The sequence below is a fragment of the Nicotiana tomentosiformis genome, chromosome 12, assembly GCF_000390325.3.
Source record: "Nicotiana tomentosiformis chromosome 12, ASM39032v3, whole genome shotgun sequence".
Taxonomy (NCBI): Eukaryota; Viridiplantae; Streptophyta; class Magnoliopsida; order Solanales; family Solanaceae; genus Nicotiana; species Nicotiana tomentosiformis.
The window spans coordinates 133,184,210-133,208,779 of record NC_090823.1 but is presented as its reverse complement, the minus strand read 5'-3'; the positions used below and the strand labels follow the sequence as shown (position 1 = coordinate 133,208,779).

Sequence of the window (24,570 nt, the reverse complement as noted above, 5' to 3'; positions counted from 1 at the left end):
AGTTTTTCACGTGTCTATGCTCCGCAATTGTATTGGAGATCCTTCTAGAGTCATTCCAGTTGACAATGTTCAGGTTACAGAGCAACTATCATATGAGGAAGCTCCCATTGCTATACTAGATAGACAAGTTCGGAGATTGAGAACTAAGGACATAGCTTCAGTTAAAGTACTTTGGAAGAATAAGAATGTGGAAGAAATGACTTGGAAAGCTGAAGAAGACATGAAAGTCTAGGTATCCCCACATGTTTTTCGCTTCCGGAGGAGAATCAGACTAAGACATCACAGCCTTTAGGTATGTATATGGTACTTGATTCTTATGTTAGTTATTGTCATTGGTCATGTGAGGCCATTTGTATTATTGATGATTGTGGCCCTGTGTGGCTTTGTGTTGTTGGGTTTTCTGTTTGACAGATTGGTAGTAGTACCATTATAGAGGATACTCTGCCAAAAATTTCTGTAGATCTCTGAGAGTTTAACATTCGAGGACGAATGTTTCTAAGGGGGGAAGATTGTTATACCTTGTGCGTCCCAAAGTGACGTATAATGAATATGAGACTTGTTAATCATGACTTAAATGAGTTTAAAGTCATAATATGGCTATATATGATGTTTGGATAGAAAATATAAAGTTTGAAAAAAATCAAATTTAAGTTGCGGAAAAATCGACTAAGGATTTGCCTTGTAACTGAGCTTTTTGAGAAATAAATTTCATGTGTTATATGAGGTCTTTTGGGACATATTAAATACCAAATTGAAAGTCTTGGAATGTAGTTTCCAATGCTCTTAACCGTTCCTTCATACGACATCCGGATAAAAAGATATAAGCGTTGGAAGATGGGCCAATGAGAGGGTGCCAAGTTAAAACCTCTTTGACTTTTCAAAAGTTGATGTATAGGTCTTAACTCGTCTTTCTCTTCATTTTTACATAGAACCCGACCAGAGAACACCATAAAACCTATCCTTGAGCTCTCTAATAGTGTTTCAAAGAATACTAACATCCCGGGTACGAAGTCGAGAAGCGATAACATCAGAACGATCCTCACGACATAAGTATCATTAGACCGCCTCTCTTTGTTTCTTTGTAATTCGATTTTTGTAAGGTAATTCATAGTTAAGAAACGTCTAATTTCTGTGTTTAAGTGTTTAAATATCAAGGAGTGTTGATAAATTAATTTTCTAATATTTAAAACTCACGGGATGGTGATCGAAAGCAGTGAGTTTGATTTATTTCACTTTTAGTGAACTGTTTTGTAGTCCACTCGTGTTGGCCTATTGTGCTGTTGATTTATGGAGCTTGGAAGGATGAAGGGCATGGAGAAATGCCACATGTGGTAGGGTAGTAGGTTGGTCGCTCGTCGTTGCAATTTCAGGCTAATTGATAACTTATTGATTGGGTATGTTATGGCATATTTGGGAGTTTTGTTGTATTGAAGGTCCCGAATTGTAGTTGGGTTATTTTTGAGTTGCTGATTGTATTGTGTTTGTATCTCGCCTATAGTAGGCTTGAGGGAGCAGTGATATCAAGGGAAATGATGTCCGTTTTATTTTAGAATCGAGTTATCATTTGAGATACGTGATATACCACCGCCATCTAAGTTGTACAAGTATTTCTTTGTTATAGGATTAGCGCGCTAATTGTCATAAGCTTGTTGTTGAGTTGCATTGACGACTTGAGGTATGTTAAGGCTATTCATTCTTTCTTTTTGGTATGATTAATATGATACAAATGAAATGTGCATAAATGACTCTATTCATAAAAGTTCTAGGAGTTCCTATGTTCTAGATTCCCCACATGTCCTACTTTCATATTGTCTGTTCATGGGTCTCATGACATTCCGAGAGATATTATTGACTTACTTCATTATGCATTGCATCCATTTATACATGTATACTGACCTATGACCAGATGATATTATATATGCGTATAGTATATGTATATGGGATATGGGAAAATGTTATGGCGTTATATACATACCACCACCTGATCAGCTGGTATACGTTGATGATTTTGCCCACAGTGGCTGAGATGATATGGTGGGATGCCCTCAGAGGTTTGATGATGTTATGTATGCATATACCTATGCATGGTATGATATTTATACGCACATGCATGACAATATAAACTTTTCATAATTCACAGAGCTATTCAGAATTACAGGTTGAGTTCTTTACTCCATGTTTCTTTCATGTCTTTTATATACTATTTTCATGACTTACATACTCGGTACTTTATTTGTACCGATGCCCCTTTTACCTGGGGACGCTACGTTTCATGCCCGCATGTCCCGATAGACAGGTTAAGAGTTCTCCTAGTAGGCTATCAGTTGAGCGGAAGGTGTTTGTGCACTCCACTTGCTCAGGAGTTGCCTATTTGGTCAGTATGATTTGAATATGTATTGATTGGTATGGCGGGGCTCTGTCCCGATCTTTATGACATTTATGTACTCTTAGAGGCTTGCACATAAATGTCAAGTATATGGATACTTGTATGGCCTTATCGGCCTATGTTTTGAGTATACAAATGATCATGTCGGCCTTATAGGCCCGTATGTCACATGTATAAGTTCCTATATCATGTTGGGTCGTCCTATGTCTAGTATTCCTTTATGTTTTATTCTCGTTAGCTCATGACGACCCTTATGGACCACTTACTCATGACGGTAAGATAAGAAAGATATGTTACGTTGGTACTCGATTGTGTAAGGCACCGGGTGCCTGTCGCGGCCCTGTTGTTTGGGTCGTGACATTATTAGTCGAGTCTTTTGAGAAAGCCAAACTTGGACAGATATGAGGGAGTCTATAAAAGAAGGTTTGATAAACTTTTTTGGAAAAATTATATTGTATAGCCACCCCAAAAAAACCGTATATATATATATATATATATATATATATATATATATATATATATATATATATATATATATTGTAAATTAATATATAATTAAAATATTTTATACATATCAGTGTATATTTTTTTATATATATTTAGCTAGCGGAAGTAATTATTTTTTGCCGACTAGCTATATATATTGTAAATTAATATATAATTAAAATATTTTATACATATCAGTGTATATTTTTTTATATATATTTAGCTAGCGGAAGTAATTATTTTTTGCCGACTAGCTAAATGTGTAACTTGCCCAACTTTTACGTGTGAAAAATACATAAATTGCACTAACTAGTGTGCACAAGATTTTTTCACACGCTAACTTAGCGAGTGTCGTTTTACCTTATATTCTTGTTTCAAACGAGTCTAATACTCTCTTGAAATACATAACCAATCTTGTGTCACTTTACCTTCTATTCTTGTTTCAAGTGAGTCTAATACTCTCTTGAAATACATAACCAATCTTGTGGTGAGGACTCGTGGAATATTTTACCCGCATCGCCACATTAGATGCCATTGAGGAGAGACAATTGAAGAGCATTTTAATTTGTTCAAATTGTGTTGCAGAAAGATCTAGAAAGATATTATCAATAAATAGAAGTATGCCATGCTAATTAACTTCTCGAAATATTTTTGCCGTAGTTAGGACAGTCAATCGTACTCCTCTTGTGAATTTCAATTCTTCATTCATCTTACCATAAACTAAGGTCACTTTTGATTCTGTTGTATTTTTTTTCTTCAAAAAACTACTTTGAAGAAGCAAGAGACATAAAATAAAATAGAAAAAAATAAAATATTTTTTTCAATTTATTGAAGATAACAACTTATTGCAAAGTCATCATCAAAAATATTTTACACCTTCATCATCCCTGGTTCATATGGGACACCAGTTTTAGTAACCCAAGTATCAGTATTATCACCACCTTTAAGCACAACTCCAGGAGTAAATTTAGCAATAACATCTGGTGTTGGATTCTTGATATAATTCTTCCAATTTACCCTCTTATCTGTGTTTGCACCTGGACCTCTGTTTTGATATTCAACAAAATATAGAGTGTCAAGGGCAAAAGTACCAGCCCATGGTGTCCATCCTTCAGGATCAATGAATCCATCAATCTGAGATTGCATAATTATTGTCCTTGAGTATAACTTCCATGGACGTCCGAGGTATGCCTTGTTACGTGGCGGGTTGATGGCGAGTAGAGCTGGCTCAGCTGTAATCGTGCAATTCTGTATAATGATCGCACCTGTTTTGGTGGCGAAGTCAGAAATTATAACAAGAAAATTTAAACATATAATGCAAGAATACTATATCTAAGATTCAAACTAGTGATACATTAAGGGCTCGTTTGATACGAGGGATAAGAGATCATTAATCTCGGGATTAAATTTGAGATGAGCTTATTCCGTATTTGGTTGGGATAAAATTACGGTATAACTAATTCCGGGATTAGTTATCCCCGGATTGTAGTAGTTTTTTATCTCTATGGAAGGATAGAATAACTTATCCCGAAATAATTAACCCTGAGATAACTTATTTCCAACCAAACGACCCCTAAAAGCTTCACTCATGTCAGAGGGATTAAAATATTTATAGTATTCTCGTTGTTTCAATTTATATGACTTAATTTGATTAATCACGAAATAAAGATTGACTTTTAAATTATGGTATTAAATGTGAGATGACATTTGTGTGACTATACGACTTAAGCATGTTCTTACATTTGTATGGAAGTAAAAACTTGTCGTCAAAGGTAAATTGGAAAGTTCAAGTTTAATTGTTTCAAAATTTAGAAATGCATCATTCGTTTATAAACGAAATGAGTACATATATAAGAAATTTTGTTTTTATTTTACTAGCACGATCAGCGAAAAGTATTCAATTGAACCACTAACCTGTTCCAAATTGCTGGTTCCTTCCCTGAGCAGCGATTGTGATCGCTTGCGTCTGCATCTCCTCGGGCTTTCTCGCGATCAATTTGCAATTCTGGAACACAGCCACAGCGTCTCCAAAGATGAAATCGATGGTTCCAGTGATGGTACAGTCACGGTATAATTGTCTGCCAACATGAGTCATAAGGGTGTATTGGTATCCATCTATTTGACAGTTTTGGAACACTGCCATTTCAGCTGAAACACGGAGTGCAACAGCTTGATGTTTTAACGGTCCTGCTGAGTTCTCGAATCCGATATCCTTCGCCACGAATCCTTGTCCCGAGATGGCTACATAATGTCGATATTTAAAGAAGTGAACAGATGAACAAACTTCGCAAAAATAAAAAATAATTTTGGATAATTTTTGCATGATCATGAGCTAATGTTTTGGGGTCTAATTAGGTCAAATACCATTTCCTTAACAATTTAGAATAAAGGCGTGTTTGTCCATAAAAAATCTGTACTTACCAACAGTGGCAGTACTGAAAACTGGGAGACCATCTAGGTAATTTTTGTTGCCAGTTATTTTGGTCTTGTTTGGGCCTTCACCAATAAAGACAACATTGGTCATTGTATTAGCAACTTGAACATACTCATTGTAAATTCCAGCCTTAATTAAAATGACATAGGGCTGTGCATTATTTGGGGGCACAGTTTTAAGAGCCTCATTGATTGACTTGTGTTGTCCACTGCCATCTTGAGCAACGACGACGTTTGGCTTGAGGGGCGCGACTTGAAGAAGCCTACGGTTACCTGCAGAACCAGATCCAGAATTTAAATATAACGGGTTAAAAAAGGACAATACGATGCACAAAGTATCCCGCATTCAAGTAGGGTCCGGAGAAATATCGCACCCCAAGGGGGTGTGATGTAGGCAGCGTACCCTGACGCAAACATTAGTGGCTGATTCCACGGCTCGAACCCGTGACTTATAGGTCACGCGGAGACAACTTAACCGTTGTTCCAAGTCTCTCATTTTTTAACTTGACCGGTTCAACCTTTAAAAATTATTTTACTTTTAAATGAGGGTATAGTTACCTGCTTCAACGGTTAACAGTCGCCTGTTATTAATGCCTAAGATTTGCAAATTTTCCACCTGTTCCTCGAAGCTACTGACAATGTCAAGGGCATTAGTGGAAAGCTCGTGGGCGTTTTTCAAGAGGTTCTTCATTTTCTCACCGGTATCACCGGTCGTGTTCGCGAACGCGTCAATACAAGTCGTCTCGAAAGTAACAGCTGAGCTAAGCCATGACCTAAGATCATAAATATAATCCTTGACCAAGCTTTTAAGGTCGGAACTATCAAATTTATTAAAAGACCTCTTAATTTCTTCGATTGAACGATCAAGTACTTCATCACAAACTTTTAGTGCATCTTTAGTCCTTGGATCATTTGCAGCTTCCTTAAATGGAGCAGAATTCTTGATTGAACTAGCAATTTCATTAACACTGCTATCAAATGCTGTCTTAATTAATTCTTTTGGATCACTTGTATTTTTGGCTGAAGAAAGACTTTTTTCACAAGTTTCTTTATATTGTGTTGGTTGACACATGGCTTGTACATTTTTGGTAGAGGTTGAAACTTGAGAATTTGAAGAATCATCATTTCCTTTTTTGGTAAGTGTAACAGCAGCACCAACAATACAAGCTACTACAAGAATTGAAGCAATTCCAGCAATTGCTATTTTCTTTTTTCCAGCATCCGCCATATTAAATTTTTTTTTTTTTTTTTTGGGGATTTTCTTGACGAATGGATAATTGTTTCTTCAATTATAATTTTGGTTCTTTTTATTGCAGAGCATTTGGGGATTCTTGACAATGTTTTTGCTTCCCCTGGGCTCTGCCAGTGTAAAGAAATTAAACTCGTTTGAAATAATAGAGTGAGTATTTATGTATGTGGAGGTAGAAGAAATAAGGGAATTATTAGTTGGTTCTGTTAAGAAATTTGTGGAGAATATTGTTTTTGTTTATTTGGTTGTGATACAATTCAGGTTTACCACTGACTTATGAGTGAAATTCTTCTGTTCAGTTTTTCAACTAATTGCTTTTTTCTTGCTCCATTCATTTTCTATTTCTTTTTTGTACCACAAACCTATTCTTAAAATCATTCTTTTAGATTAAAGGAAATATCAACGTAACAAAATAAACGAAGTTTTATTAACAAACTATATCTAGTGAAAGTGACTTAATACGTCAAAGAACATATCTTCTTAAATGAAAAACTACTCATGTTGGAGAGAGTAATGGCTATATTCTTATCTTTTTTTAATTAAGTTTTTAAAGTTTACATTATCGATTGATATATCTGTTATTCCCGGTCAATATTGCTGTATTTGTAAATATTAATTCTGCAAAATATAAGTTAACGTAATGAAACAATAATAATAAATTCGAGCCCACTGAATTCACAGTGTTTCCTTAAGGAATTTAATCCCCTCCTAGTACCCAAGGTAATGGATTATTTCCTCCCAGGATAGAACGAATAACACACTGGTATAGCGGTACTTCAAACCCCAGTGTTTCGGCGAACACAAAGTTCGGTAGCAAATCACACTTACAGTTGCTTTGTTTGAAGTTAAAAACAATGCAGAACGAAGGAGTATATACTCAGAAAAACGTATGGAAGTTCTGAGAGGAAGGAATGCAATGTATAGCCAATTTGTTGAGCGAATTGTATGTTGAGTTGAGTATCTTTCTTCAACATTTGCTGCTCATATATATAGCAGCCAAGAAGGAGTGCAAGACCAAACGTCCACCCTTCATGGTGGAGCAAGCATTACATGTTTGTGGAGCAAGCACTTCATGGTGGGAAGACCATTATCCGGCTGCCAAATTATCAATACACGGATTGGAAAATATCCGTTACAAATACGGATAATCTTACGTTAATATTTACTATTAACAAATAAATTTGGTCCAAAAAATTAATCAATCAATCAATCGATCATTTGACCAAATCCAAATCCAAATCCGAATCCGAAGCCGAAACCGAAGCCGAAGCCGAAGCCGAGCCGAGCGAGCGAGCGACGACGACGACGCGAGGCTTGCTTTCTTCTTAACTCTTTAAGAGCTACAAGAAGAGCAATTATATATATACCCACCAAAAATGTCTTCCACTTCCAATATGGGACAATGTCTCATTGTTAAGAGGGAAAAACTTAAAATTTTACTCAAAATTTCATTTTCCCTCCATTTCCCATTCACCCTCATTTTAAGAATATTACATCTTAAAAAATAAAACCTCAACAATCCCCCACATGAATGGGGAATGGCTATATCACGGAAGTATGCATGAAAAAACTGTGTGATTTACAAGCAAGGATTAATTGCATCTGGATAAGTAGGTTTCCCTTTGAACTTTCCGTAGTAAACTTATGTCGGATATACTCGGTCAATCGGTAGATTTGATATCTTTGAACCGTCGATCTTTGGTGTATACCTAGACAACCATAAGTCACACAATCAACCCTTAACCGTCTTTGGTTCTCATTGTTGTGTTCGTTTCAGCCATGAACACCGCCTGGTTTCATAAGTGCGTAGAGAACTGGCCTTACAAAGTTCTCCTTGAAGCGGCTCACACTTCACACTTAAATAGGTGATTCCTAAACGTGTCATCCTGTAGATACACTATTTGATATACCCCGTATCAAATTTAGAAATCATTAAAAAGCCTTAATGCTTTATCCTTGGTACTGAACATTGTCTCATCACGAGAATGGACTAAAATTTTATTTGACAATGTTGAACCGTCATTAATGACTTTGTTTGATCTCTTTGAACCTAGATCTTGGGATCTCCAGTCTTCTAGGTAGAGTTACCGCCACAATGACTTGTTCTCGGCCATAGCCCCATTCCCCTTGATGATTTCTCAACTACCTCTCTAGTTAGGCCTTTTGTAAGTGGATCCGACACATTATCACTTGACTTTACATAGTCAATTGTGATAATTCCTCTAGAGAGTAATTGCCTAACGGTTTTATGTCTTCGTCGTATATGACGAGATTTACCGTTATACATGACGCTCCCAGCCCTTCCAATTGCCGCTTGACTATCACAATGTATGCATATTGGTGCCAACGGTTTGGGCCAAAATGGAATGTCTTCCAAGAAATTCCGGAGCCATTCAGCTTCTTCACCGGCTTTATCTAAGGCTATGAATTCAGCCTCCATTGTAGAGCGGGCAATACATGTTTGTTTGGACGACTTCCAAGATACCGCTCCTCCACCAATAGTGAATACATATCCACTCGTGGACTTAGAATCAGTTGAACCGGTGATCCAATTTGCATCACAGTATCCCTCAATCACCGCAGGGAAATTACTGTAGTGCAATTCAAAGTTCTGGGTATGTTCTAAATATCCCAAAACTCGTTTCATTGCCATCCAATGAGATTGGCCTGGATTGCTCGTATATCGACTCAGTTTACTTATAGCACAAGCTATGTCTGGTCGTGTACAATTCATGATATACATTAAGCATCCCAATACACGAGCATAATCCAATTGTGATATGCTTTGGCCTTTGTTCTTTGCTAATGCAAGATTCACGTCAATTGGAGTCTTTGCAACTTTAAAGCCCAAGTGCTTGAATTTTTCAAGTACTGTCTTAATATAATGAGATTGTGACAATGCCAGACCTTGAGGAGTCTTATTGATCTTAATTCCCAGAATTAAATCAGCAACTCCCAAGTCTTTCATATCAAACTTGCTATTGAGCATACGCTTAGTAGCATTTATGTTGGCAATGTCATTACTCATTATCAACATATCATCCACATATAGGCAAACAATGACTATGTGATTTGGAACATTTTTAATGTACACGCATTTATCACATTCATTTATCTTAAAACCATTTGACAACATTGTTTGGTCAAATTTCGCATGCCATTGTTTGGGTGCTTGTTTTAGTCCGTAAAGAGACTTAACAAGTCTACATACCTTCTTTTCTTTACCTGGAACCACAAACCCTTCAGGTTGTTCCATGTAAATTTCTTCCTCCAACTCTCCATTTAAGAAGGCCGTCTTAACATCCATTTGATGAATTTCAAGACCATACACTGCAGCTAATGCTACTAATATCCGTATGGACGTAATTCTTGTAACTGGAGAGTATGTATCAAAGTAGTCTAGACCTTCTCGTTGTCTATACCCTTTGACTACGAGCCTTGCCTTGAATTTATCAATAGTGCCATCATCTTTGATTTTTCTCTTAAAAATCCATTTAGAACCCAAAGGTTTATTTCCAGGAGGAAGATCAACCAATTCCCATGTATGGTTGTTCAATATGGATTCTATTTCACTATTGACTGCCTCTTTCCAAAACAATGATTCCGAAGAAGTCATAGCTTCTTTAAATGTTTGAGGCTCATTCTCCAATAAGAAAGTCACAAAATCTGGTCCAAATGAAGTAGACGTTCTTTGACGTTTACTACGTCTTGGATTCTCCTGATTACATGTACTTTCTTTTGTTTCTTCCCGAGGTCGTTTAGATCCTTCACCAAACGACTCACATTCCTTTTTATACGGATATATATTTTTTAAAAACTCAGCATTATCTAATTCTATAACCGTATTATTATGAATGTCGGAATTTTCTGATTTATGAACCAGAAATCGATATGCTTTACTATTTGTCGCATATCCTATGAAAACACAATCAACGGTTTTCGGTCCTATCTTTACCCTTTTGGGTTTAGGAACTTGCACTTTTGCCAAACACCCCCACACTTTAAAATAATTCAAGTTGGGCTTCCTTCCTTTCCATTGTTCATAAGGAATGGATTGTGTTTTGCTATGGGGCACTCGATTTAATATTCGATTAGCCGTAAGAATGGCTTCCCCCCACAAGTTCTGTGACAAACCAGAACTTATCAACAACGCATTCATCATCTCCTTTAATGTGCGATTCTTTCTTTCCGCAATCCCATTAGATTGGGGCATGTAAGGGGCTATTGTTTGATGAATAATTCCATATTCTAAACATATTTCTTCAAAAGGAGATTCATATTCACCACCCCTATCACTTCTTATCATTTTTACTTTCTTGTTAAGTTGCGTTTCAACTTCATTTTTGTATTGCCTGAATGCGTCTATTGCTTCATCTTTACTATTCAGTAAGTAAACATAGCAATATCGAGTACCATCGTCAATAAAAGTTATGAAATACTTCTTTCCACCGCGAGATGGTATTGACTTCATGTCACAAATATCTGTGTGAATTAAGTCTAAAGGATTTGAATTCCTTTCAACTGACTTATAAGGATGTTTAACATACTTAGATTCCACACATATTTGACATTTTGATTTTTCGCATTCAAACTTGGGCAGTACTTCCAAGTTAATCATTTTTCGCAAGGTTTTATAATTGACATGACCCAAACGTACATGTCATAAATCATTTGACTCAAGTAAGTAAGAAGAAGCTGAAATATTATTATTATTTTCAACAACCATTACATTTAGATTGAAAAGGCCCTCGGTGAGGTAACCTTTTCCCACAAATATTCCATTCTTACTAATTACAACCTTGTTGGATATAAAAACGCACTTAAAACCGTGCTTAACAAGAAGTCCAGTAGAGACTAAATTCTTTCTCATTTCGGGAACATGAAGGACATTGTTCAAAGTCATGACCTTGCCAGAAGTCATTTTTAGAAATACCTTCCCATATCCTTCAACTTTTGCTGTTGAAGCATTTCCCATATAAACTGTCTCTCCGGGTTCAGCAAGAGCATAGGTAGCAAAAGCCTCTCTAACTGCACAAACATGGCGAGTGGCTCCTGAATCAAACCACCACAGTTTAGGATTTCCCACCAAGTTACATTCAGAGAGCATGGCACACAAGTTATCAACATCATCATGGTTTACTACCATGTTTGCTTGACCCCTTTTCTTGTCTTTCTTCGGAGCACGACACTCCGTAGATTTGTGTCCGGTTTTCCCACAGTTGTAGCAGTTTCCACTGAACCGCTTCTTGCTTGGGTTGTATTTCGGACCAGAAGCCTTCTTCCTCTTTTTGTTAGCTTCAACAATATTTGCTCCCATTATTGTTGAATTTCCACGGCCTCTCCTTTCAGCAGCTTTATTGTCCTCTTCGATTCTCAACCGAACAATGAGATCTTCAAGGGACATTTCCTTTCGTTTGTATTTCAAATAATTTTTGAAGTCCTTCCACAATGGAGGCAACTTCTCAATCATTGCTGCTACTTGGAATGCTTCGTTGATTACAAGACCTTCAGCAAGTAGATCATGAATAATCACTTGCAATTCCTGGACTTGAGTAATAACTGACTTGCTATCTATCATTTTGTAGTCCAGAAATTTTGCGGCAATGAATTTCTTCATCCCGGCATCTTCAGTCTTATATTTCTTTTCAAGCGCATTCCACAATTCTTTGGATGTCTCCATGCTACTGTATACATTATACAGATTATCATCCAGTCCGCTAAGAATATAATTCTTGCATAAAAAATCAGAATGCTTCCACGCTTCAATCACGAGAAAGCGTTCATTATCTGGAGTTTTATCCGGCAGATCAGGAACATCTTCCTTGATGAACTTCTGTAGACATAACGTAGTTAAGTAGAAGAACATCTTCTGCTGCCAGCGTTTGAAATCAATCCCGAAAAATTTTCCGGGTTTTTCTGCCGGTGCCAACGCCGGTGTTCGGCTTGTCGTTGCGTTGGCAGTCGCCATCGGAACAGCTTGGTTTTCGTTTTCAGTCATCATCTTTTTCAGAAAAGAATGACACAAACAAACGTTTAATACACGTTTTCAAACTGGAGTAAAAATCACGTAGATTTTAATATCCAACAAAACGCCACGAAGGCTTAACTCTCCAAAACGGGAGTACACAAACCACAAAGGTTTTAGTTTGCAGAATAATAAGAATAACACAAGTACAGAAATAAATATTAAATTCCTTAAGATTGTTATTCCCGGTCAATATTGCTGTATTTGTAAATATTAATTCTGCAAAATATAAGTTAACGTAATGAAACAATAATAATAAATTCGAGCCCACTGAATTCACAGTGTTTCCTTAAGGAATTTAATCCCCTCCTAGTACCCAAGGTAATGGATTATTTCCTCCCAGGATAGAACGAATAACACACTGGTATAGCGGTACTTCAAACCCCAGTGTTTCGGCGAACACAAAGTTCGGTAGCAAATCACACTTACAGTTGCTTTGTTTGAAGTTAAAAAATAATGCAGCACGAAGGAGTATATACTCAGAAAAACGTATGGAAGTGTTTGTGGAGCAAGCACTTCATGGTGGGAAGACCATTATCCGGCTGCCAATACACGGATTGGAAAATATCCGTTACAAATACGGATAATCTTACGTTAATATTTACTATTAACAAATAAATTTGGTCCAAAAAATTAATCAATCAATTGACCGAATCCGAATCCGAGCCGAGCGAGCGAGCGACGACGACGGCGCGAGGCTTGCTTTCCTCTTAACTCTTTAAGAGCTAGAAGAAGAGCAATTATATATATACCCATCAAAAATATCTTCCACTTCCAATATGGGACAATGTCTCATTGTTAAGAGGGGGAAACTTAAAATTTTACTCAAAATTTCATTTTCCCTCCATTTTCCATTTACCCTCATTTTAAGAATATTACATCTTAAAAAATAAAACCTCAACAATATCAAAATGTACATTTCAATACTGCATTTAACAAGTAAAGTGAAAAGTAAGATGCTTGTATCGAACCATTGGGGTAATTAGTGAAGGCCTGAAACTGTTGTCTTCTAAAAGACTAAAACATAGAAAAATATAATTCGAGAAATACTTCCCGTTAATAACATTAAAAAATAAGTAAGAAAATAATATATTTTCCTGAAAAAAGATTTTGTAGGAAAAAAGTTATCTTCCCTTCGTACCAAATACGAGTGTACTATTGATGGATATCATTTGAGATCATACACGAGCATATGCATAACTAGAATTTCAATGTTATGAGTTCTAAATTTTAGAATGACGACTTCAAGTGTTAATAATTGAATTCTAAATTTACTATTTATTCATATTTAATGAAATTTTTAACACAAACACGTTGTTTGAGCAAAAAATGTTGAATTCGATCGAATTCGTATTCAGACTTTTAGAGTATGTTTGAAAAGCCACATAGGAATTGGATTTGAGTGTAATTGAGTGTAATTACACAATTTGTCATGGTCGTATATTTTTGTGATTCCGTGTAATTGGTCGAATTGGTCGTATATTCCTCTACTTCTTGTGATTTCATGTAATTGGACGTATATTTTATTTTCTTCATTTAGCGTAATTGCGTTATTATTCTACTTTTTTTTACATCTCCTAATATTAGAAATAATGAGTCATTAACAAACTTGGCATATAATGAGTAATGCCATTAAAGTAGAATTTTGTTGTTGAATGATGTTATAAACTTATTATGTTTCCTAATCTTAAGTTGTATTGGAACTTTTTTTTTATGTTGGTATTTGATATATGTTAAAGTAATTTTTTTTTATTTTAAAATTTTATTATATTTATGGTTCCAATTTACTTGTTTTAGTAGTATTGACTTGTTATTTTACATTGCATGTTATTCATTTTTTAGTGAGAATTGATAGATTAGTTTTGTCAAATATTTGAATTTATAAATATTAATTTATTTTATCAGACATGCTTTCCATGGTATTCTTACAAAACATATATTTTTAGTTTTTATAATTAATTAAATTAAATATTATTAATTTAGAACATATATATCAATTACATTTTCAATATTAGTTATAAATATATGACTACTAATTAACTTATATTTTTAAAAGATCATGCATCTTAAATACCAAATCTAATATCATTTTGTACTTATAAAAAATTATTTATAGGCATATATTTATTATATTAACTTTTAAATTTTGATAATTATTTCATTTAAAATTTAATATAATTGTGTAATTACACTTGTGCAACCAAATAGTACGCTAGTAATTACATTGTAATCATGTTACGACAAATAAACAGGTCGTCATAATTACTAGGTTGTATAATTACTATCCTAATAATTACACAAATTTCAATTATCGAGCAGTTTTCCAAACAGACCCTTAGCTCCGCCCTTGTACGTGAGATTGCTGTAATAAAGTAAGAGCGAAGAACTGGGAATTATAGAGTACCACCAGCAAACCTGTGGATAGTAGTGTCTCTTGACAGTCTATTAAAAATAGAAACTTTAAAAAATAGTTTTTCTTTTGAATATTTTCTGAAAATTAAAACGTGCTATACTGTGTGTAAAACATTATATACATCGATTGTAGTCGGTTAATTACATTGTTTTTCCGGTAACCGATACATGTTGAAGTTTTACTTATGATTAGTTTATTCAAATAACTTTATGTCATAAAGTTCTATTGTAATCGTGCATAACATTTAGCAAACGTGAAAAATATGTAGCAGTAATTAAGTTTCAGTGGTACCATTTTTTCTTAAACCACTTGGGACGGATAAGAAATCTTCATTTTAAATCGGAAATTTTTGAATTCAAGTTTTGAGTATGAGAAAAATCTTGACAGAGAACGCTTCCATATTTGATGCGTTTTATGCGGCATGAATCTGAATTAGTCGGGCCAATACGAATATTGAACGCCAAGTAAAAACCATTTTTTTTTTAAATAAAAAAAAATCACTTTCTCTATTTCCAAAGTCCTCGCCTACCTGCCTCCACACAACTAGTCAAGTCTTCTCTCAAATTTTCACGTTTATGTGTGATTGTACCTTTCTCGTCTTTCTTTTCTTTCAATTCAAGTTGTGGCTCTCTTTGACTAGTTTCCTTCCACGTTTATACAGAGAAAATGGCTTGGGATAATCACTTTTTAACATGGTATTTAGTTTTTATCCAGTATTTTTAATATTGAGCAAAAATAGTCACTACTCTACTAAAATTAATAAGAAAAGACGTGTTTATCTTTTCTTCATGACTCATGAGTGCTGTGTAAATATTAAGGACATGGTGTCCTTAACATTTACACTGCACACATGAAATTAAGGACGATATGTCCTTAACATTTACACTACACATATGAAGTTAAGGACACGATGTCCTAAAGTTTAACAACTGAAGGTGCAAATACAAGACACGTCCTTAATATTTACACGACATTCATGAAGTTAAGGACACTATGTCTTTAATATTTACTCAACACTCATAAAGTTAAGGACACTATGTCCTTAACATTTACACTTCACACATGAAGTTAATGACACCATGTCCGTATTATTTACACTACACATATTAAGTTAATGACACGAGGTACAAATACAAATTAAGAACATTATGTCCTTAACATTTACACTGCACAAATGAAGTTAAGGACACCATGTCCTTAACATTTACACTGCACATATGAAGTTAAGGACATGATGTCCTAAAATTTAACAACGGAAGGTGCAAATACATGACACTTTGTTCTTAATATTTACATAACATTCATAAAGTTAAGGACACCATGTCCTTAATATTTACACAACACCCATGTCTAGCACATGAGTATTTTCATTCGGACGGATAAAAATTTATTAAGCACTGACTAAAGAGTAAATATATTTTAAATAATGGCTAAAGAGTAAAGACATATCTAATTAGTGGCTAACTGTACACTTCCCAGTTTATAGATAATCTATTTAATTAATAGTTAAAAAATGATTACTGTTATGAAATAAAAACAACTTAGTAAAACATGAACAAGACATGTTGTTATAAAATAAAAGCAATTTAGTAAAACATGAATAAAAAATGGAGATAGAGAGAAGGAAGAGGTTTTCTTCTTCAATTGTGTGTATTTTCCTATCTATTACAAGGCTTTTATATAGGCATGAAAAGTGAAAAAAAATATGTCATTGAAAATGTCATTAAGCATAGAAATATGTCATTGAATATGTCATTAAGCATTTGAGAAGATCATGGATGAAGAGTAGACATCCACCATAATTTAATTTTTCTTATAACACTCCCCTTGGATGTCCATAGATAATGTGCCTCGTTAAAACCTTATTAGGAAAAAACCCTATGGGAAAAAAATTCTAGTGAAGGAAAAAGAGTACACATGTTTAGAAATACGCCTTTTGGTTGCCTCGTTAAAAACCTTGCAAGGAAAACCCAGTTGGACAAAACCTTGTAAGGAAAAAAGAGTACAACGCGTATTAACTCCCCCTGATGAGAGCATCAATTCACATCCTTGAGCCTTCGCATCCCAATCTTGTATACTAGTTTCTTGAAGGTTGACGTCGGTAGAGATTTGGTGAACAAATCAGCCATATTGTCACTTGAACGGATCTGTTACACATTAATATCACCATTCTTTTGAAGATCATGTGTAAAAAATAACTTTGGTGAAATGTACTTTGTCTTATCCCCTTTTATGAATCCTCCCTTCAACTGGGCTATGCATGCTGCATTATCTTCATACAAAATTGTGGATATTTTGTCACACTTCAAACCATATTTGTCTCTAATAAGATGTATTATAGACCTCAACCATACACATTCTCGACTTGCTTCATGAATAGCAATTATCTCAGCATGATTAGATGAAGTAGCCACGATTGATTGCTTAGTCGATCGCCAAGATATGGCAGTGCCTCCATATGTAAACACATAGCCTGTTTGAGATCGAACCTTTTGTGGATCATATAAATACTCAGCATCAGCATAACCAACAAGATCAGGACTGCAATCATTGCCATAAAATAATCTCATACCGGTAGTTCCTTTTAGATATCGCAATATGTGTTTGATTCTATTCCAATGTCTCCTTGTAGGAGCAGAGCTATATCTTGTTAAGACATTAACTGAAAAAGTTATGTCAGACCTTGTAATGTTAGAAAGATACATTAGTACACCAATTGTACTAAGAAATGGTACGTCGGGACCAAGAAGCTCTTCATTATTTTCATGAGGTCGGAATGGATGTGCTTTATCCATATAAAATCGCTTTAAAATTATTTTATGGTATGTTGATTGATGAACAAAAATTTCATCTTTCATATACTCAATTTGTAAACCAAGACAAAATTTTGTCTTTCCAAGATCTTTCATTTCAAATCTTTCTTTAAATAGTCTACTACTTTAGGAAGCTCTACTGCTTTAGGAAGCTCCCTAGGAGTTTCAATGATATTTAAATCATCAACATACACGGTGATTATAACAAATTTAGATCCAGATCTTTTTATAAATACACAAGAACAAATTGAATCATTCTTGTACCCTTCTTTCAACAAGTACTCACTCAGGCGATTATACCACATGCGCCCTGATTGTTTCAATCCGTATAAGAACTTTTTTTTGAAGCTTTATTTAATAAATTTCTTGGAAACCTTAATATGCTTCAGAACAATTTAAATCCTTCAATGATTTCTATTATACGCATATCACGTTTTTCTTGTATTGTCCTATTAAAACCTGAAATGGCGACATCCACCACAGGAGAACATGTCTCTATATAATCAATGCCAGGATATTTATAAATCTTCTTGTGACACAAGTCGTCTTTATGTCTATCGACTTGACCCTTGTTTTCCCGCACAAGAACACATTTATACCTCCATTGGCTTTATACTTTCAGGTGTTGGGACTATCCGTCCAACTTCATATTTTTCATGTGAAATCAATTTTCATTGCGTATTTTTCATTTGGCCAATCATTTATCTATACAAATTTTACGACAGATTTGAGCTCAAGATCCTCGTCAATATTAATAATATTGAGCGCTACATTATATTAACAATATCGTCGACGATCATTTTATATCGGTTCTACTATTACCCAATAAAGACATAACTTATTGAGATCTCTTTATCTTATTATTTTCAGGTACCTGAGCCTCTCTCATGAGGTCTTAGGAAGTGTTATGTCGTGGTGCTCTTCTAGAGCACTTGCCTCCTTATTATGACCATCTTGAACATTTGCTCCTCTCCTTCTTCAAGGAGTTTTATCTTTGGAACCGATTAGTCTATTATGCTTTATGCATGCCATGGACTCTATTCATTATGAACTTTATTTTATTTGGAGAATTAGCAGCTGAATATGATATTTAGCTTTGGGTCAGCAAATACGCCTGGTAATATTTTGCAAATGAATTATCACTTGAACTTCAAGTTCACATTTTGTCATACGAGGATCTCGGTGTACTTATAATAATTCATTACATGCATTACTTTTTCAGCTGCCCATTTTCTCCCCCTATTGTTGGGATCACCAACACATATCCTTAGCCTTATTTGGGGATCTATCTTTGTGCATTGTGGTGGAGCAATTAAATCATATAGCACATTCATATTTCTAGATGAAAATTATTTGGTTCCTAACCCCTGAACCGATTGTGATAGGGAGAACTTATCATAACTTGGCTAGATGCGTACAAGTGCTGTTGTATATTAAATAATACATCACATACCAAATTTTATTTTTGGCAATTTTATTCTCATAACCAATGGTTTAGATATAATTGGAGGTATATAATTTCTGTTAAACCAACTTGGATTTAAACTAGTATTATCAAGATAAATCATCGTAATTTATATTCTGGAACTGTGCTCTAATAATTTAAGCAATCAATCTTGCAAAAGCCAAACTACAAGTTGATAACAAATGCACATGTGACCATAGAATAGATGCATCTATTAAAATCATATAATAGTAAACGGTCCACGTGGAAGGTGACTGGGCCCATATATTTATCACCTTTTATTCGTTCCAGAAATCAAGGGATTCAATCCCAACCTTAACTGGTATATCATGAGAATAAGCAGCACAGGAAAATTCTTGAAGAATCTTATATTTTTTCAATATATGCCAATGTAATTCTCAATTAATTTTTCGCATCATAATTGAACCGAGATGGTCAACCGATCATGCCAACTAATATTTGTTTCAGTAAACCTCTAGTTTACTTGTGACATATGATTCCATCATCATGCTTATATTTGTGTAGTACAAAAAGAAAGAAAATCGGGTAATCTTTCATATTTGCCCGTTATGATTATAGAAATATAAAGATATTCAATATTTCATTCATTTATAGTCTCAAAATGTCAACCACTTTGACTTATACATTTGAAACTCAAAAAGTTTCTTTTGAGACTTTATAATATCAATGTCGTGAATAATTTTATTCATCCGGGTAGTAATAAATTAATTTTTTCGGAGCTCTTAACAACTTTTGCACTACAAGATATTTTGTCACACCATTCATATGATAAATATCTTCTTTACGGAGAAACTTATATCTTAATAAATTGTCATGGTTAAAATCATCATAAGCAAAATCACTTATTGCTTTAATTTTGCCTTTAATAACCTTTTATAAGGCACACCAAAATATTTTTTTGGCGTATCACATGTACGCGACCAATGACATATTCATGTAACCACACAATAATATTTATTCTTATTATTTCACTCAAACCTCCATCAGAGATGAGTTGTGTGGTATTCATCTAATCATGCATTGCATGTCTTTATTCATTACTTTTATCATATATTGCCACATTCACCTTTAGGAATGAGTCTTCATTCTTAATGCTTGTCACCAGTCACATTCTCTTTGGATCATAATCAACGCCGTGCTTTATTATTTTTCATATCAATTTGATAGTAAACATTGTCTACACATTTTGAAGGACTATTTTAAGAACCCTTATTGTTCTCCTTTTATAATCATAGTGATAATTATTATTATTATGATATTTGGAACGCCCACATTCATTATTCAACCACTTGTCTTCATTTAGACTTGTTATGCGCCACTACCACATTCACTTCAAGAATGGAGCAAATCAAGTTGGGCAATATTCATGCCTTTTCATGAAAAATATATTATTTTTCTTTAGTCATTATTATATCATCAATATGGTATAGTGGGACTCAAACCTAATATCTTGCCAATATAAAGGCATGTTAGGCCATAATGAATTGTGACTCAAACCCAGCTCTTATCATCATGGAGCATCAAGACTTGATCCTGATGTCTTACCCTCATGGTTCATTGTGACATGAACTCATTGAAGCTAATATCATTAATAGCAAAGGACAAAAATAATTTCAAATACGAAAGAAATACGTACCTTTTGAGTTAAACTCTTCATAATGTCATTTGGATATAATTCTCAACAATAGACTTTTCGTTTACTCAAATCAGCTAAGTAATTAGTGTCAAGAAGATATATGAAAATATAAAATAATATTAAAAATTCACATGTGGTCTTTGCTGCAATAAGCTTACTTCAAGATGAAAGTGATATGACCAAAACATTAAAGAAAAATGATAAATCAAATAGAATAATATAGTACTACTAGTAACCATATGTTTTTTTGTGTGTGGAAATTAAGTATTATGCTCTCTAGAAAAACAAAGAGATATAGCAGAACCTTTAGGTTAATCAGGGAATCAAAGAAAAATTAGGGGACAAATCTCTCTCTACTATCTACTACTATATGCTTTCCATATAGAAATGATTCAACGTATTAATTTGATAAGAACTATCACAAATGAAAATTTTGGTGTAGTACATATTTCTTGTACTAATATTTTATCTTATTAAAATAAAATAGTTACGAGTATTATTATTATTATTATTATTATATTTTAATGGCATGAATCATTAAAATAGTGAAAAATAATTTTCTACTTATCCTTCTCAATCCACAAATAAATTTTACTAAACATTAAAGCTACTTTTGATATAAGAAGAAAACAGTGCTCTAATCAAATATATATGAAACACAAGTGTTAGGAATTCTTTTTCTTTTCTAACCATGCAGGCATAAAAAATTAATTGAAGCTAAGTGTCACACATATATGTAGATTAAGATTTTTGGTTTGATTATCATGTTGTCATATTGCATATAAGTGTAAACTCAAAGCTAGACATAAATTAGCAAACATATGCTGACATAAGAATTTAAAAGTAAAGCTTACTAGACCGAAAAGAAATTTGACTAACTCTGGTTGAAAGAAGATAAAATTCGATTAAAGCACATAATCTCAGTTGGTTAGAGCATCGTGCTGATAACGTATTATGAAATAAAAGCAACTTAGTAAAACATGAACAAAGACATGTTGTTATAAAATAAAAGCAATTTAGTAAAACATGAACAAAAAAATGGAGATAGAGAGAAGGAAGAGGTTTTCTTTTTCAATTGTGTGTATTTTCCTATCTATTACAAGGCCTTTATATATGCATGAAAAGTGAAGAAAAATATGTCATTGAATATGTCATTAAGCATAGAAATATGTCATTGAATATGTCATTAAGCATTTGAGAAGATCATGGATGAAGAGTAGACATCCACCATAATTTGATTTTTCTTATAACAATTACGTAAATAAAATTAAGTATTAATATCCAAAGTTACATCATAGGTGTCACGTGCCGGGATTCTCACATTGTTAAGCAAATGGCTAGAATACGTGGGGGAAGGGGCAAATAAACTTTTTAATTCTTTATGTTAACATTTGGATGGAAGTAGTGAAAAGTATAATCTCCGCATTAAATTAATTATGAAATAAAATCATAGGAGTGCAGCATTTAATACATTTAGAATCTATTTCAAATGAATTAACGGAGAAAAACATAGAGCTAAAAATGTAACTTTTCCCTTTTTACTGGAAAATTATTTCTCAAAAAAATATTTTTGAGTGTTAGATTGACCAATAACAATATCAACATAATCTCACTTAGAGGGGTTTGGGGGATAGTGTGTACACTCGCATCGTATCCTTACCTTGTGGAGGTAGAAAGACTATATTTTCAATAGACTCTCTGTTCAACAACAATATAAGCAAAACAATAGTAAAAAGGAAATACTATAGAAGTCAGGTAATAAAAATAAGGCATAATGCCTAAATGACACCTATACTTGTGTCACTTTGTCATGTCGGTCCCCAAACTTAACAATTTGCCAATTGAACATTTACACTCCTTCAAACCGTATATAATAAACGCTTATGACATGAGATTGCCAGTGCGTGTAATACAATCTCCTACATGTAGGACGCCACGTTAAGAAAATTAACCCACGTAGGCTCCAGGTCATTTATTATCGCCACATAGGAAAATAAAACGGGAAATGATTATTAACTCCCCAAACCCAAAAGTTTCCCTCATTTTACACTTACCCCGCTTAGTTTAAGGCATAGAAAGTATCGAACCACTTATGTCTCTCCTCTCTTCTCCGTCATCGTTGTCGGGATTTCTATCATCGCAGTTGTTATCGAAGTTTCTAGGGTATGTTTTTCATATTTTCTTCATCTTTTATCTTTATTGATCTTCATTTACCTCAACATATGGGGCTTTTGCTTTGTTTAGGGTTTTTAGGAAAAAGTTGGGTTATGTCGTAATTGATGTTTAATTTTTCTTAATAAATGGGGCTTTTGCTCTATTTCATTACATTTTGAAGTGAAAACTTTTTAAATGTAGTTTCATGCATGTAATGGCATATTTGGTTATTCCGTTTTTTTTTTGTCAAATCAGAATTTCATCTTAGATTTATGCATTTTTTTGTGAAGTTTGTTGGGTCTCATTGTTGTTAGTGGTCCACTAGTGTATTTCTGAATATTATAGGGTATTGTGGGGACGAAAAAGGAATCTTGGAAGCTTTTTTACTTAAAAAATCTATCTTTTTTGTTGGTTTATTTATAGAGTTATGCAAAGGTCCAATTTTTGATAAAAATAGTCATTGATAACAATATTTTTTTTGTTACTTTGCATGTATGAGAAGAAAATGGCTTCAAGCCTGGTTAACCTACAAATCCACCACAGTGGTAATTTTGTATCGGACTCTGAGCTAAGGTATGCAAATGGACTAACTTGTCCTCAATTAACTACAGTTGATGTTGATGAGCTGCATATTATGTTGTTTCACAAGTTTGATAGGGACTTAGGATTTTTAGAAGTTGATTTGTTTGGATGCAAAGTTAACAAAAGGGGTGGCTATTACATTTTAAAAACAGATGCTGATGTGTTAAAGTTTCTTAATAGATTGAAAGGTAGTGACTTTGTTGATGTTTGTATTGTCCATGTACTTAGTAATTCTATTCTTGTTGAGGACATAACTGAACTGGACCCCACTCCACAAACACATAGGCATGACAATGAGTTATATGCTATGGCTGATGTGTCACCTCCCAACAATGATATAAATAGGACTGAAAATGACAAAGATACGGATACGGGGGAAGATATAAATAGAGAGATAGAAGAATCAGATGAAGGTGGAGGTAATAACTTCTCATTTTATCACCTCCAAACATTAAAATCTGATTTTGATAAGGACTTTGATGATTCTGAAGAATCTGACTCACTGTTTGATATAGATGAGAACACTAAAGAGTGTAGTGATCTAGAAGATGACTTTTCTGAAATTAGACAGTCTAAAATTAACAAAAAGAAGAATGCCCAAGTGAATATAGATGAAATACCATCTGGTCCAGTTGGTGTAGATTATGGTTTTGAAGTTATACATAAGAACAACAACAACAACCTAGTATAATCCCATTAGTAGGGTCTGGGGAGGGTAGTGTGTACGCAGACCTTACCCCTACCCTGAGGCAGGGATGCTGTTTTCCAATAGACCCTCGGCTCCCTCCCTCCAAGAACTCCCCACCTTGCTTTTGGGGTGACTCGAACTTACAACCTATTGGTTGGAAGTGAAAGGTGCTCACCACTAGAGCAACCCATTCTTGTCTCAAGTTATACATAAGAACAA

General features: G+C 34.2%; 1 protein-coding gene across 1 annotated transcript; it reads right to left on the bottom strand.

The window, feature by feature from the left end:
- Positions 1-3,664: 3,664 nt before the first annotated feature.
- LOC104092776 (pectinesterase-like) lies at positions 3,665-6,681 on the bottom strand. The gene is made up of 4 exons (XM_009598442.4): positions 5,864-6,681; positions 5,294-5,578; positions 4,787-5,113; positions 3,665-4,137 (listed from the first exon to the last, which is right to left on the bottom strand). Exons 1-4 carry the CDS (start codon positions 6,531-6,533, stop codon positions 3,743-3,745), a joined length of 1,677 nt encoding a protein of 558 aa, XP_009596737.1. The 5' UTR covers positions 6,534-6,681; the 3' UTR covers positions 3,665-3,742.
- Positions 6,682-24,570: the final 17,889 nt, after the last annotated feature.

Bases quoted from the DNA above. Each gene is read 5' to 3' on its own strand.
- LOC104092776 (XM_009598442.4), bottom strand. From the start codon at position 6,533: ATGGCGGATGCTGGAAAAAAGAAAATAGCAATTGCTGGAATTGCTTCA. The intron at 5,114-5,293 runs GTAAGTACAGAT...GACATTATGTAG, and splicing joins TTTCAGTACTGCCACTGTTG to CCATCTCGGGACAAGGATTC. The intron at 4,138-4,786 runs GTTAGTGGTTCA...CCACCAAAACAG, and splicing joins GAACCAGCAATTTGGAACAG to GTGCGATCATTATACAGAAT.